This window comes from Nelumbo lutea, chromosome 1, assembly GCF_056320005.1.
Source record: "Nelumbo lutea isolate HS-2025 chromosome 1, American lotus-T2T, whole genome shotgun sequence".
NCBI classification, from domain to species: Eukaryota; Viridiplantae; Streptophyta; class Magnoliopsida; order Proteales; family Nelumbonaceae; genus Nelumbo; species Nelumbo lutea.
This window is the reverse complement of record NC_142684.1, coordinates 22,893,851-22,907,899: the sequence shown is the minus strand read 5'-3', so window position 1 is coordinate 22,907,899 and position 14,049 is coordinate 22,893,851. Positions and strand designations below refer to the sequence as shown.

General features: G+C 35.1%; 1 protein-coding gene across 3 annotated transcripts; it reads right to left on the bottom strand.

The window, feature by feature from the left end:
* Positions 1-3,432: 3,432 nt before the first annotated feature.
* Positions 3,433-13,084, bottom strand: LOC148873936 (uncharacterized). Of its 3 annotated transcripts, none has more exons than XM_088942105.1 (6): positions 12,526-13,084; positions 6,988-7,326; positions 6,703-6,918; positions 6,351-6,444; positions 5,874-6,243; positions 3,433-3,658 (listed from the first exon to the last, which is right to left on the bottom strand). In XM_088942105.1, the coding sequence occupies exons 5-6, from the start codon at positions 6,235-6,237 to the stop codon at positions 3,651-3,653; spliced, it is 372 nt and encodes a 123-aa protein (XP_088798231.1). In that variant the 5' UTR covers positions 6,238-6,243; positions 6,351-6,444; positions 6,703-6,918; positions 6,988-7,326; positions 12,526-13,084; the 3' UTR covers positions 3,433-3,650. The 3 variants fall into 3 exon arrangements, with proteins under 3 accessions (XP_088798231.1, XP_088798232.1, XP_088798233.1); XM_088942106.1 differs by having other exon boundaries at positions 6,336-6,444; positions 12,526-13,067; XM_088942107.1 differs by having other exon boundaries at positions 6,703-6,912; positions 12,526-13,067.
* Between the last annotated feature and the right edge of the window lie 965 nt (positions 13,085-14,049).

The following is a 14,049-nucleotide window of genomic DNA, read 5'->3' as shown; positions in this document are numbered from 1 at the left end:
ATCAGGGACAATGTTGACATTAGAGATGAAAAATTGTCACATTGAGAGACCTTGGTCTTTCAAAAGTGATTGAATCCATAATATCTTTATGATAGTATTAGCAAGGGAGCAAAACTCAACCTTAGTACTAGAACAAGCATTGGTTGGTTGTTTCTTGGCACTCCAACAGATGAGATGAGAACCAAGAAAGACACAAAATCCACTAGTGAAGCAGCAATCATCCAGGTAGCTTACCTAATTGGCATCCAAGTAGGCAACGAGGCACATAGTAGACTTAGAAGAAAAGAACAATGAATAGTTTAGAGTTTGCTTTGAATATCTTAAAATTCTTTTAATAGCCATCCAATACTCATCCGAGGGAGCATGCAAGAACTAATATACCTTATTCACGAAAAAGCTGATATCTGGTTGAGTGATGGAAATGTACTACAAAGCCCCAACTATACTTCATTACTAAGAAGGGTCAGTTGGTGGTGAACCATACAACTTAGACAAATTGGTAGAATAACCCATGGGTATAAACAAAGGTTTAACACCTTCAAGACCAACTTGATGAATACTATTAAGAATGTAGTACCACTAGTTGAGATAAAGGCCACCATCATCATGATGGGCCTCAAGGCCCAAGAAGTAGTGTAGAGGAACCAAAGTCTTTCAACTCAAATACCTAAGAGAGAGCATGCACCGGGGATCGAACCAATGAATCAGATGAGCCAAATGAATAATACATCATCCACTAAACTACTAAAGAAATACAAGTCGAACCTTGAGAGTAGATGAAGAGAGAGGAATCACATTGTGAGGCACAAATGTCAAGACCAAAGAGTTTAGAGTTGAGGCAAGAGAACCATGATTGTAGGGCCTAACAAAGTTCATATAGTGCTTTAACTAGTTTACAAATACAGGTTGGCTGATATGAGTCCTCAAGGCCTCTTGGTTGGCACATAAAAATGTTTTCAACAATAATCTCATTTAGAAAAGCATTCTCAAAGTTTAGTTGACACACATTCCATCCCCAAGAAGCAACAAGAGATACAACCATCTAGAATGTTGTAGCCTTAACTACCAAACTAAAGGTATTAGAGAAGTTCACACCTAGAATTTGGGTGAAGCCTTGGGTCACCAAATGGGCCTTGTAATTTTGTAGATCCCATATAGTTTTCTTTTAATTTTGTAGATCCATTTTGATCCCACCAAGTTCATAGAAGCATCATAAGGAACACGCTCCCATGTCTCATTTTCCAACAATGCATGAAACTCCGTAGATATGGCATCACACTATTTAGAAGCTTGATTGTATAAAGTGGGTTCAATCTCTATGACTGCCACTTCAGACATGAAATAATATGGCAAAGAATGGCATGTAATTATAGAGGCAGTCAAGTGATGACTAAAGGTCATAGATCATGTAACCATGGAGTGAGTACAAGTTGATGGGTCAATAATAACTGGTGTACCATCTAGTAACTCATGTACTAATTTTGATGATTTGCCAAACTAAAGGGAGGGAGGAGGCAATTATGTTAGGACTGTGAGTTGAACCTATCTATACTATCTATATTATCTATACTATATATAAAAGTGTGAATGCAATGTGAAATTTTTTGGACTAAAATTACCCTCTACTTCTTTGTTTGATAAAGGGTATAAAATTCATTTTATTACAACTTTAATGCTAATTTTAGTGGTTACTAAAATGCCCATAATTGTGTATTTAGTCCATTTCTAATGGTAAGGTTGAAAATGCAACTTCAATTATTACTTTCCACCCCACTTAATCCCCACTCATTAAGTCTTATAGTTAAATTATTAACTCCCACATTCTCTTATTAAAATAAATCCGTGTCAACATTTTTAACAATATAAAACCATATATTTTAAAACTGACTAAAAAAAACCATTTTTAATCCAAGTGGTGGATAAGCAATTCAACCATCAGACAAATTGATCAACCTACGAAGTCATAGTTATGTAGTAAAATTTTTAAAATAGAAATAAATATAGAAAGTTACAAAAAATGTAAAAAAATTAAGACATATTTATGATATTTTTATTAATTAAATTAAAAAAAAGTGTAATAAACAATAACTATTTTTATTGGTAATGAAAATGAAGTACATATTTAGAACTGACCAAAAATAAAATTACTTTACTGTTTGGTAAAGATCAATTATTCAAAAATTGGGTCAAACATGTTAACCTTTAATGTCATAAATAAATAATAAAAGTTAATAAAATATTAAAATTAAATAAAAAAATACATAAATTTTGCAAAAAGAAAACATTTAGGCACATGTATAATATCATATATTTATCGTATTAAGCAAAAAGTATGCATGACATATTAGAATTATTTTTACACACAAAAATACAAAAAAATTATAGAAAAAATTGAGCACATCTATAATTCTATATTTACATTACTATTAAAAATATGAATAGGATTATGAAACTTTCTTTTGACTAAAATACTCATATTTGAATTTAGTCCTTATTTAATTATGAGGTTTAAATTGTAAATTGAACTACTACTTTTTACTACCCCCATTCAATTCCCTTTATTTGTATTTTACATTTTTTGATAAATGAACAAAAAAAGATACACAAAAAAAATTAAATATTACAAAAAGAATAATCTAGTCAAGCAAGCATACCTATCAATGATACTTGAAACTTCACAACTCGATCTGATTATCTAATATTTGGATGATGTGTTTATGTAATCAAATTTGAATACAATTATTATTATCAATATCATCATATAGAATTACCACATGTAAAGCATGTGCACACTTACTAGTAAAAGAAATATTTATTGGGTTATGTGATGAAGGCTATTAAAGAGGCTATTGAATTACAAATAAGTCAAGTGTTGAAATAGAATTAGTTGGGGGGTAGGCTGCATCAATATAATTAGACGATGAACACTCTTTGATGGAAAAGACATGGTTGAGGGGGAAGGGAAAAAATACTTGGAAATGGTTGTTCATCTAATATGATATGCCTATAAGTGTATTGTTAGCTTGTCTTAATATCATAACAACGATAGCCTTTATAGGAAGAATTGTAACCCAAAAATATGCATAAGATGGACCGATACTCCATCTTGTGCCAATTGTATGAATATGAAATGATTAACAAGCACACTCACTACAAAAAAGAAGGCTTTTGGTGACGTTTGTGCTAACGTCACCAACTTTTGACAATATTTGTAAACGTCACCAAATAGTGGCACTTATAAACGTCACCAAAAGTGAATAAGGGAAAAATCTGTCAACTTTTGATGACGTTTGTAAACGTTGGCAAAATTCTTTCTCCTCTACCTTTTGGTGACGTTTACAAATGTCGTTAAAAGTTGACTATTTTTTTTCTAGTTTTCCCATTTTGCAGCTATCAAAATGAATTTACATCACCTGCTTTACACTTGATTAATTACGTTTATCCATATAACCTTCTAATTGATAATATAAGCATATATTAAAATATTATAACAAATTTAATACTTACAATTAAACGTTTATGTTTAAACAAAAATATAAAAAAAAAACAAGATAACATATCATCCAAAATGAAGGGATTTTCCCTTTGCATTCACATTCTCCTCCCTACTTGTTACATATGTACGAGAGGACCCTATGCCAAGTACTTGTTCAATGTCCTGCAAAAGACAAAACAATTATATTATATTTTCACTAAAAGATATAAAAGTATAAACATAATTTTTCTTAGTTGATATAAAAATAAAATTAAATTTGGCTTATCTTACTGGGTTTGATGATGGACATGCATGATGGGAATCAAAATCTCTAAGTGGAACACGAGTGTTTTTTGATCCATGGATCTACACAAAAAAATAGTGTATTCAAGTATTTTTATCAAAATTGAATAAGAGAAATGGATTAATTATCATAAACATGATATTCGATACAACTGACATATACAAAGCCAGTGAATATGAAGAAATACTTTTTGTTGGCTATTTTGATTTTTGCATCATAATATTTAACCAAATTATAAAGTGCAGCTCAAGTTTCTTCTAGTGGCACAACACAATTGAAAATGATCAAATACCAAATAAACCTAACTTGAAATTACCATTTACCTCCACTTAAGCCAAGTTAATATAATTGCTAAGACTTAATTGAAAATGATCACATTTACCTCCACTACTGAGCGAAGGGGATCAAATGCTAGTATATGACTTAAAAAAATAATACAGGTTCAAGCTCTGAACCTCTGCTACAAGTAGCTAGAGTCTTTACCAAAAAATTAGCTAGCAAGGGAGTGCTACAACCATGATCTCAGCAAATGTGATCTCAGTGTTGATCTCTCCAAGTCCGGTTTTTTGGGTCAGTTTTTAAAACAATGGTAGAAATAATCTTAGAGAAGCAAGTTGTGCAAGGTTGATCCAAGATTCAGAATAGTTCTTGGGAACCCATGATTAAACGAGCACTCTATACTGTCATTGAGGCCCAACCCAATCTAAGCTGAATTTACACCATGGGTGTAGATTTGTGCCTATGTAGCTCTACCCACTAGTTTAAACCGGCACCAACTTTGGCCAACAAATGGCTTGTCTTTGTCTAGTGACCACTCTATCAATAATTCTTTAGTAGGCCTTTGACTCAAACAAAATGTCAGAGCTAGTTGTGTCCTAAAACCAAAGGTCAGGTCTGCTTTGTACTACAATGCAATAGGGGCCCCTATGTTACTTACCCACAAATTCATGTGAAAGTGGAACAACCAAACCAGAACTAACAACAACCATAATAATGAAGTTGGGAGCAAAACCATGTGAAACCGTTCTTAGTTATGTCTCTTATCATGGTCCATGCATATTGTTGTGCCATCCCATATATCCTATAGTACACTTCCCTTGGTTTCATAACCATATAAAACTACCCTTAGATACGGTTTTGAAGTAATTCCCATGATCGATGATTCCCTACACATATTAGTCCAAATACAACAAAGGATTATACGCAGACAAGCCAGGTGATGAAACATTACATACAAAGTAAAAGAAGAAATCCCCCCCCAAAAAAAATACAATGCCCTTTGGCACATCCCATGAAACACTTCAACACCAAAAGCCAAGAGATGGCTAAAGCTACTATTGCTTTATTGTAGACTTCAACTTCCGACACCTTGCTGCACCCTGGAATTGCATAATTCAGATTAGCTAAGCGTGATGTTTGTGTAGAAGGCTTTGGGAACTAGTCATAACTCCTCACACCAATTATAACTAATGATAACTCTACAATTGATTAAGATTTCCCCAAAAGAAAGTTAGCTTCCAAATGAGACCCAATAATTTAGTTGTAGATCAAGCCCAACCTTTCATATCATTGTTTGGCTTCCTTTTTTAGAAGGTTACTTCTAATTAATCCAATATGCCCCATCTCGGTTAGTTAAAAGTCAACAAACACCTACTACAATGACCTTTTCCTTTTGAAGAGTTCATTTTTTGGCTTCCTTTTTAGAAGGTTGCTTCTGATTAATCCAATATGCCCCATCTCGGTTAGTTAAAAGTCAACAAACACCTACTACAATGCAGTAGGGGCCCCTATGGTAGGCATGTCTCCTTTCTCATTCACTAACACCCACAAGTTGCAAAACTGTGTTAGTGGTTGAATTTAACCAAGTTCATAGGTAATAATATGAAGCATGGTTACAGAAAAGGACAAGAGTTGTAGCAGCACTATCCTCAACTATTGTGAGCACAATGCTAAGGCCTAAGGAGCCTTTTGATAATTGTTGTAATAGGTGCTAGAAATGAAATGCTGAAAATATTCCAAGTTGTGGTTTATCTAGGACTGAACCACAAGACTCATGTAGCTATCAATAAACAATGGGATTTGTGATAGACATACCTGAAAGCGTGGGGAATGGATTAGGCATAGGCATGCCATATTGTTGTGCCATCCGCTCAATGAATGATTGCAAATGAAGCACATGTGAATTCAGATTCACCACGTACGATTGAAGATTGTCCACCTTTTCCTGAAGTTGTTGGTTCTCTTGCTCTAATTGTGTCGTGTATGTGGTGATAGTTGTACTTTGAGAGGTGCTTCCAGACCTTGCAGTACCAAAAGCATGCTTTGGGGTTAGCTCAAAGTCCAAACAGCATACCCATGATGGATGCTCATCTCCCAAAACTGTTGCTACTTCATCATGGGGACCGATGGCCTCAACCTGTGTGCCAACTTTTGCTTGCTTTGCCACATATATTGTCATTTTGGCCTAGAATAATTAAAAAAATGTCATTACATAAAATGGTCCAAAGTAAAACCATACTAAAATTATTGAATGAATAAATATAAAAAAATACTTACAGAAAGTTCCCTCACCTCAAGATCATAAAACTCCCCCTACGAGTTTGTATGGGCCCTCTTGAATAGGTCCTCTCGCGCTAGGGGGGCCGTTGTTTTGTCTGCTCTCCTCCTAAAACAAACCAATTAATTTGAGTCATTATACAAATTAACAAAGAAATGAAAAAATATAAATATGTTAGTCATCCCACTATTTGATGGAGAAGAGCTGCATAAGAAGTTAGGCCTAAGTGGTGATTCACCTTGTTATGAGCCCTCACCCTGGCCATTGTTTGACACTTTTGTTACAACAATGACAATTTAGTGATATTCATCTACTATGAATTTACCATGTATAAAAGGAAATTAATAAATTACTTTTAACTTATACCTTGCTCTCTGGAGTATCCCAATGTGCAAACAAACAAAGCAAATCACTACGATCAACGTTTCTCTCCCATCGGATCGCCTCTGTTATTGCCCTCTCACGATCTGTTGCATATTTCTCGTAGTAGGACTTCTTCATATGAATTCAAAAACCACGGAGCTGCTTCTCAGCCAAACAGAGGTCTTCCTCAAACAAGTCATTTTCTATTATGAACTTCTCCTACAAATAATGTCAAATATTAGCAATTAGCATGTGGCAATAATTTACTACAAACACAATGTCACTTACCCAAATTGCATTGTGAACTCTATCCATCACATCATGGGGTGACATCCTTCAATCGATGATATAGGTTGGGGCCCTAGAATAGTCCCTCACCAACACACCAATGTAAGATACCAACTCCGGTTGATGTGCCCTTACAAATCGGCCTAGTTTATCCATCTTAACAGTTGGAGCTTGCTCTCTGCTCCTACGCTATACATGGGGCAAGATGGTGCAACCACGCCTCCCCGGTCCCTGTCGTCTACGGGAGGAACTAGGGGCTTGGGAGGATGAACCTTCTATATCATCCCTAGAATGCTCATTTCTAGGGATGTTCACCTCTTGGTTTTGTTCATTAGTCATCTGCAGTAATAAAAATTGAAAAAGACCATTAATGATTGTGTGATATGTAGCTAAAGTATATTGTGATAAGACATGATATAGGCCAAATATATCAATTTAAAACAAACATGCTAACATACGAAAACTTATACGATAGTCATGGAAGTAAGACATTTACAAGACATTTTGAGTTTTCTGGTTATTACCTACAAATGTTTATTACCTCCATTGTATGGTATTTTGAGTTCTCATGCAGTCAAGTGTCAAGTTTTGAACAATAAGTGAATACAATCATTTAACAAGGGGAAATTTTAATACTTAAAAACTCTAGATGACACATTGACTAATTTTGAAACACCCCCAAAGGGAAGCAATTTACAAAAAGTTGGGGGAAAAAAATAAGCAATGTACATGAACAAAAAAAAAATCCAATACCCAATTAAAGGGAGGAAGCATCATAAAAAAACAAAAAGAACATTTGTACTTTTGCAAGAAACAACCCAAGTTACATTCAACTCTTGCTAATCTGAGTCATCACTAAGTGACATGTATGAATTTGTATCACTAGTAGACTCGTCTGGAACATCTTCCTCTGATGAGTCATTGATGAATTGTCCATTTAGTTTCTCCGAAGTTCTACTTTGTGCAATATTAGAAATGTTTTCCACCATGTCCGATGCAACATCATTTCTAACCCACTCTATGTTTTCATCATTTGTGTGAATATTTTCCCTTGCCATGATAGAGAAAATGGGTGCACCATCCATGTAAGCAACATCCCCTTTGGTCTCTACAAGACCTGCATATATAGGTCACGAGGCTTTGTATTATTCACTATATGCCACCCCTTGTTTGGGTCATTTTCCACATAGAACACTTGTTGAACTTGATTTGTAAGAACAAATGGCTCATCTTCCTCTCTTTCTCCCATATGACACAATCTTCCAAAATTCAACAAAGTGTATCCATAGTTTTCTTTCTTAAGTCTTTGCCAAAGGTTAACCCAATCACATCGAAACAATACAAAGCTGACATCCTCCGTATACCTCAACTTAATTATCTCTTTAATCCTTCCATACTATTGGATGTCACTTCGAATGTCATGCATGTCCTGTCCACTCATGTGTAAAGTGGTGTCTGCAACTATTGCCACCCCGCTATTTTGATAAGCTTTTCCTCTATCTGAAGAATGCGGTTGCAATCTATAACCATTGATTAGATATCCCGATAACACAAACACATCAGCCACAGGCCTCATTGCTAGTGTTGCAACAAGATTAGAGAATTTCCCACCATTTCCTTGCTCTTGGGCATCTAGCACATGATTCCTTAACCAAGTATCAAACTCAGTTTGATGGGCCTTTGTAGTAGTTGTTGCTTTCTTGGAAACCATGCGACCAAAATTTTTAAATGTTCACTGAAATAGTGAAATGTACATTAGTTGAATGAATCCATGAATCAAATTACATATTTCAAAATATTAACAAGAGTTATAAGCAATTACTCAATGTATGGGGCCACTTTGTCTACATGTGTTAAGACATAGTGATGTGCCTATAACAACAAAAGCACATCAAATTTCACAATTTTCTGTGCACCAAATAGTTTACCCTTGCCAGACAAGGATAACTCTACGTCGCCCTCAGAGTTCCTTCCAATTCGCGTGAATCGAGTATCAACATCATGGAGATACATGGAGCAAAATGTCATGCATTCTTCCACAAGATACCCCTCTATGATTGACCCATCTAGATGTGTCTTGTTCCGCACAAGCTTTTTATACTTACTAAGCACCCTTTAGAGGTTGACATGTGTAACAAAAGAGTAAATCAAATTAGTCAATATAAGAAGGTGATTTTCATTAACAATTTAACTATGATTTGATGTATTATCTTTCAATCGGATACATCCATCAGTATTGTACTGGCCCTCCTAGTTAGACTTCCGACACAAGATGGATGCACAAGTGACCATTATGACAAAGAATGATGGTGGAAATATCATATCCAACTCACACATGGTCATTGTTATCTTATCTTGCAAACTATTCAAATCTTCAGGTTGTATTACCTTGTTGCCAATCTCTCAAAAGAAATGGCTCAAGTCCATAAGGGGACGAGATATATCATTTGGAAGTGTATTTCTAACACATATCAGAAGGAACTAATGCATGATGATATGATAGTCATGGCTCTTCGATCCAAGCAGTTTGCCATCAGCTAAATTGACTCGCCTTGAGATATTAGAGGAATATCCATCCGACACTCGCACATTTTTCAAAACTTGGAGAAATTGCACTCTCTCATTTTTCTTGGGCAAACAATATCATCCATGTTGTATAGTAACCCTGCCTGTAGTAGCATCTGTTACTAGATGGAGAGAATTTTGAATGTTCATCTCAACCAAATCATAACGAGTCTTGGGTGTGTCCATTGATTTTCCATCAATGTTCAAAATAGTTCCCAATATATTTTCACGCACATTCTTCTCTATATGCATCACATCTAAGTTATGGCGAAGCAAATTATACCTCCAATAAGGCAACTGAAATAATATGCCATACTTCTTGAAATTCCCGACATTACTCCTCTTTGAATCACCTGACAAAAGTCTTTTCTGTGTCCCTTTTCACACTCAAAATTCTTCCCTTCTAACTTTGAAACAATTTCCATGCCTAAAAGAGGAACTGGTGGAAGCCTAAACTCTTGAGTCCCATCAAAGCCCTGCTTATTCTTTCTCCACCTATGATCTATTGGGAGGAATCTACGGTGGCCAAGATAGCAATGTTTTTTTTTCTTCTTGACAACATGGACAAGCCAAACGCCCCTTGGTGCTCCATCTAGACATTAATGCATAAGCCAGAAAATCATTAATTGTCCACATAAGACATGCCCTTAGTAGAAATTCGTGCACGGTAGCTACATTATAGGTCTATACACCCTTTGTCCATAAAATGTGGAGCTCTTTTAGAAGAGGTTGTAGGTACACATCAATGTTGTTACTTGGGCCTCTAGGGCTTGGAATTAGCAAAGTAAGCATCATATAAGGTTGTTTCATGCACATCCATGGTGGCAGGTTATAAGGCATCATCATCACAGGCCATATGCTGTTCACCGAGCTTAATGCAGAATGTGGCTCAAATCCATCAGTTGCCAATCCTAGCCTTACATTCCTCTTATCGGCTGCAAAGTCAGGGTATCTCTTATCGAAATCTTTCCATGCCTCTCCATCAGCTGGATGGTGAAGCATTCCATCCTTGGTCCTACTGTCCTCATGCCATGTCATACTTTCGGCAGTCTTACTTGACATAAATAGTCGTTGTAACCTTGGAATGAGAGGGAAGTACCATAACACTTTATGAGGTATTTTCTTCCTTAAAAAACTAACCTCTTGATCAAAATCATCTACCCCACTATTGTTGTCGCTCTTCCATCTTGATTCACTGCATTTGTCACACTTGTCCTTATCATTATCATCACCCCAAAAAATCATACAATCTTTCGGACAAGCATTTATTTTCTCCATCTTACACCCGATAGTTGCAATGATCTTCTTGCACTGTGAAAAATTGATTGGGCATTTGGCACCCTCAAGCATAGCCTTTATGAACACCTTCAAAAGTTCGTTAAAGGATACATCACTCCAACCGTACAACGATTTGAGGTGGAGAATTGTCATGACGAATGACATCACCGTGAAGTATTTGTTTCCAATTCACAATGGCTATTATGCATCCTTAATGAATTGTAAAAAGGTTGCCATATCCCCAAATGGTTCTTCTATAGATATTTCTAGTGCATCTCTCTGGTGGCTATACTTAAAGCACATGGGGTAAATATCCTCAAGAATCTTCCTTACATCTTCTCCACCTCCTACAATTGTATATGCATGTGATTCTGATGTGGTTCGAGTCGTTCGACTAACACATGGCCTTCCTTCACCTTGTTCGGTCCAGACATTGTAGGTTTCCATTATTCCCTAGTTAATGCAATGATTTTCCACTGCATTCCATGGTTGAAACCTTACATTGCAACATCTGTTGCAAGGGCATTTGATATGGCATTGTGAATTCGCAGCACCATGATCAAATGCATATGCCAATAGTTTCAACACCCCCAATCTAAATTTATCTGACAACCTGATAGACCAAGGGAAAAGACATTAAGAACATTATTATTATTACCATTAATTTTTTTTTACAATTTCCTAAGCACAATAGGAATACAAATGGAAAATGGACGAATATTACTGATATTCCTTCATCCATGATTTGTTTGGATGGTCATCCATTTTTTGCCTATACTTTGACTATAACCTATCCAACACACATCTTAATACTTTAGCATTAGACACAAAAAGGTTAAGTCCTGAATTGACTAAATGCATAATATACTATCCATTCCCAATGGATAGTTCTGCACATTTATTCAATTTCGACTACAAATCATTCAGGCCTTAAGTACCCTTCAGGTCAGCTAATCAGTTATTATCAATGTTAAACATCTTTGCATCTCCCTTAATAATCAAACCTAAAGAACTAGTTATTATCAGTTATTATTAATGTTTAATAGCTAATCAGACATTAAGAACTAGTTTTGCACATTTACTTGCATCAATTTACAAAACAACACAGGTAGTTTTTTTCCATACAACTAATCTTTTCTTTGATAAGAGGTTGAGAAGGACATTGTATAAAGAAGAGAATGGATAGGTAAGGTGAAACAGCCAAGCTTTTCTGTTTCATATACCGTGTACTTCTCCTATGAGATGCATTTGTGTCTAACCCTAGCATCAATATTTTTAGTTAATTGTATCATGATTTTCTGATCTCAATTAATAATCAAAAGTAAAAAAAGAGAAAAGAAAATGAACAGGGAAGGATAATCTTTTTACAGACAAAAGTTACAAAGAATCAAGACCATAAATGTGCATAATTTTGTGCAGACAGTAGAAATGATCTTAGTATAATAACATGAATATGTCAAAAGTACTTGCAATAATTTAAGAATTGAAGGAAACAAGTAAAATCTAAGTGATGCAAAAACCATTAACCTGGCGGTTAACATATTATAGAAAGTTATCAGCAATCAATACATCTACATTCTAAGAAGAAAGAAATGTAATCAACATATACTGGAAGCATTTTTTTTATTTTATTGCAATAATCATTAATCCAAAAGTAAAGAAAAGAAAGTTCACTAAAATATTACTAAAACTTACCCTTCGGTTGCTCAGTATTCAGTGTTAAGGCTGACTAGCTTGTTTTGTTGTTCACAGGAAAGCCCGACTTGTTCTGTTGTTATAACAGTCTCGCCACAAGTTAGAGTCCGAAGATGGAGATAAATGGGTTACGAATGGGAAGATGAGAGAGAGAATGTAGTAGCTGGTGGCAAGCGACAATGGTGAGAATGGGGCGGATATAGTTCGGTTAAGCAAGGGAATAAGAGGGTTTTAGGTTTCCTGTGTTAGGGATTTTATAAGGGTTAGAATCTAGAAGATAGATGACAATATGAGAGAAAGAGAGAGGAACGACGACAATGGTGGAGTTGATGATAGCGAATCGGCGAAAATGGTGCGACAGCGACGAAGTATTGGACAGGAGAGAGGGCAAGTGATGGCAGAGTAACAGGTGACCAGCGACGATCAAATGCAAATAGCAGCGGTGGTCGGTGGTCGATAGAATGGCTGCGAAGAGGTATGTTTTTGTGAGAGAGGTGGCTGAGAGCTGGCTTCAGTGTTTTGTCGAAGAAGAAAGGTAGGGTAAAAGGGAAAGAGAGGGAGAAGTGAAGTCGAGGGAGAAGTTAAGGTCCGGTCTGTCAAAATGGGACCAGACCGGATGGTCAGACCGAGAAAATCCAGGAGCTGGTCATCTGGTCTATTCCGTGTCACCCCAAAATCAATTTTTGGCTAAATACCATTGATTTGGTTTGTGAACCGCTAACCCAAGTGCTCGAATCGATGACTTAAACAACAATTTTTGGCTGTTTTTTTTGTTTTTAATTAATTATTTTATTTTACTTTTTGTCAGAACAAGTCAAAAACCGATGGTTAAACCATTCGACCTAGGGACCAAACCTCATAACGGTTCCTTGTCTGACCCTATTTTAAAAACCTTGGTTTTGTCTTTACTCTTGACTCTTTTTATTTTTTTAAACAATTACTTTTATTATATATTTATATATTTGTAATTTAAATTCTAAAATATTCGATATATATATAGTAATTTACAGTTGGGTTTAGTTTATAAAACATAATAAACCAAATTGAAACCATAAACCATACTTTTCAAAATTATGAAACTGAACCAAACCAATTTTATTATAGGCCAGACCAAACTGCCAATATAAAAAACCGACTAATTGTCGGTTTTGCCTAACCAATATAGAAAACCGGTTAAACCAATTAATCGCCAGTTTCGGCTAACCAATATAGATAACTAGCGATTAACTGAACCAACTAGTATACATATATTTCTATATATTTGTATATATTTATGTATATTATATATATTATATATTTTATACATTATAAATTCATAAATGTGCATTATATACATAAATATATATTTATAATATATGATATATTAATTATTATTTAGAATATAATATATATATATATATGATTTTTTATTATATATTTATATATTTTTGTAATATATATTGTAAAAATTAAAAAGCCAAAATACTGATGAATTGAACCAATGGTTAACCTAATCGTTCAACCGGTTAATCGATTAGTTTCAGT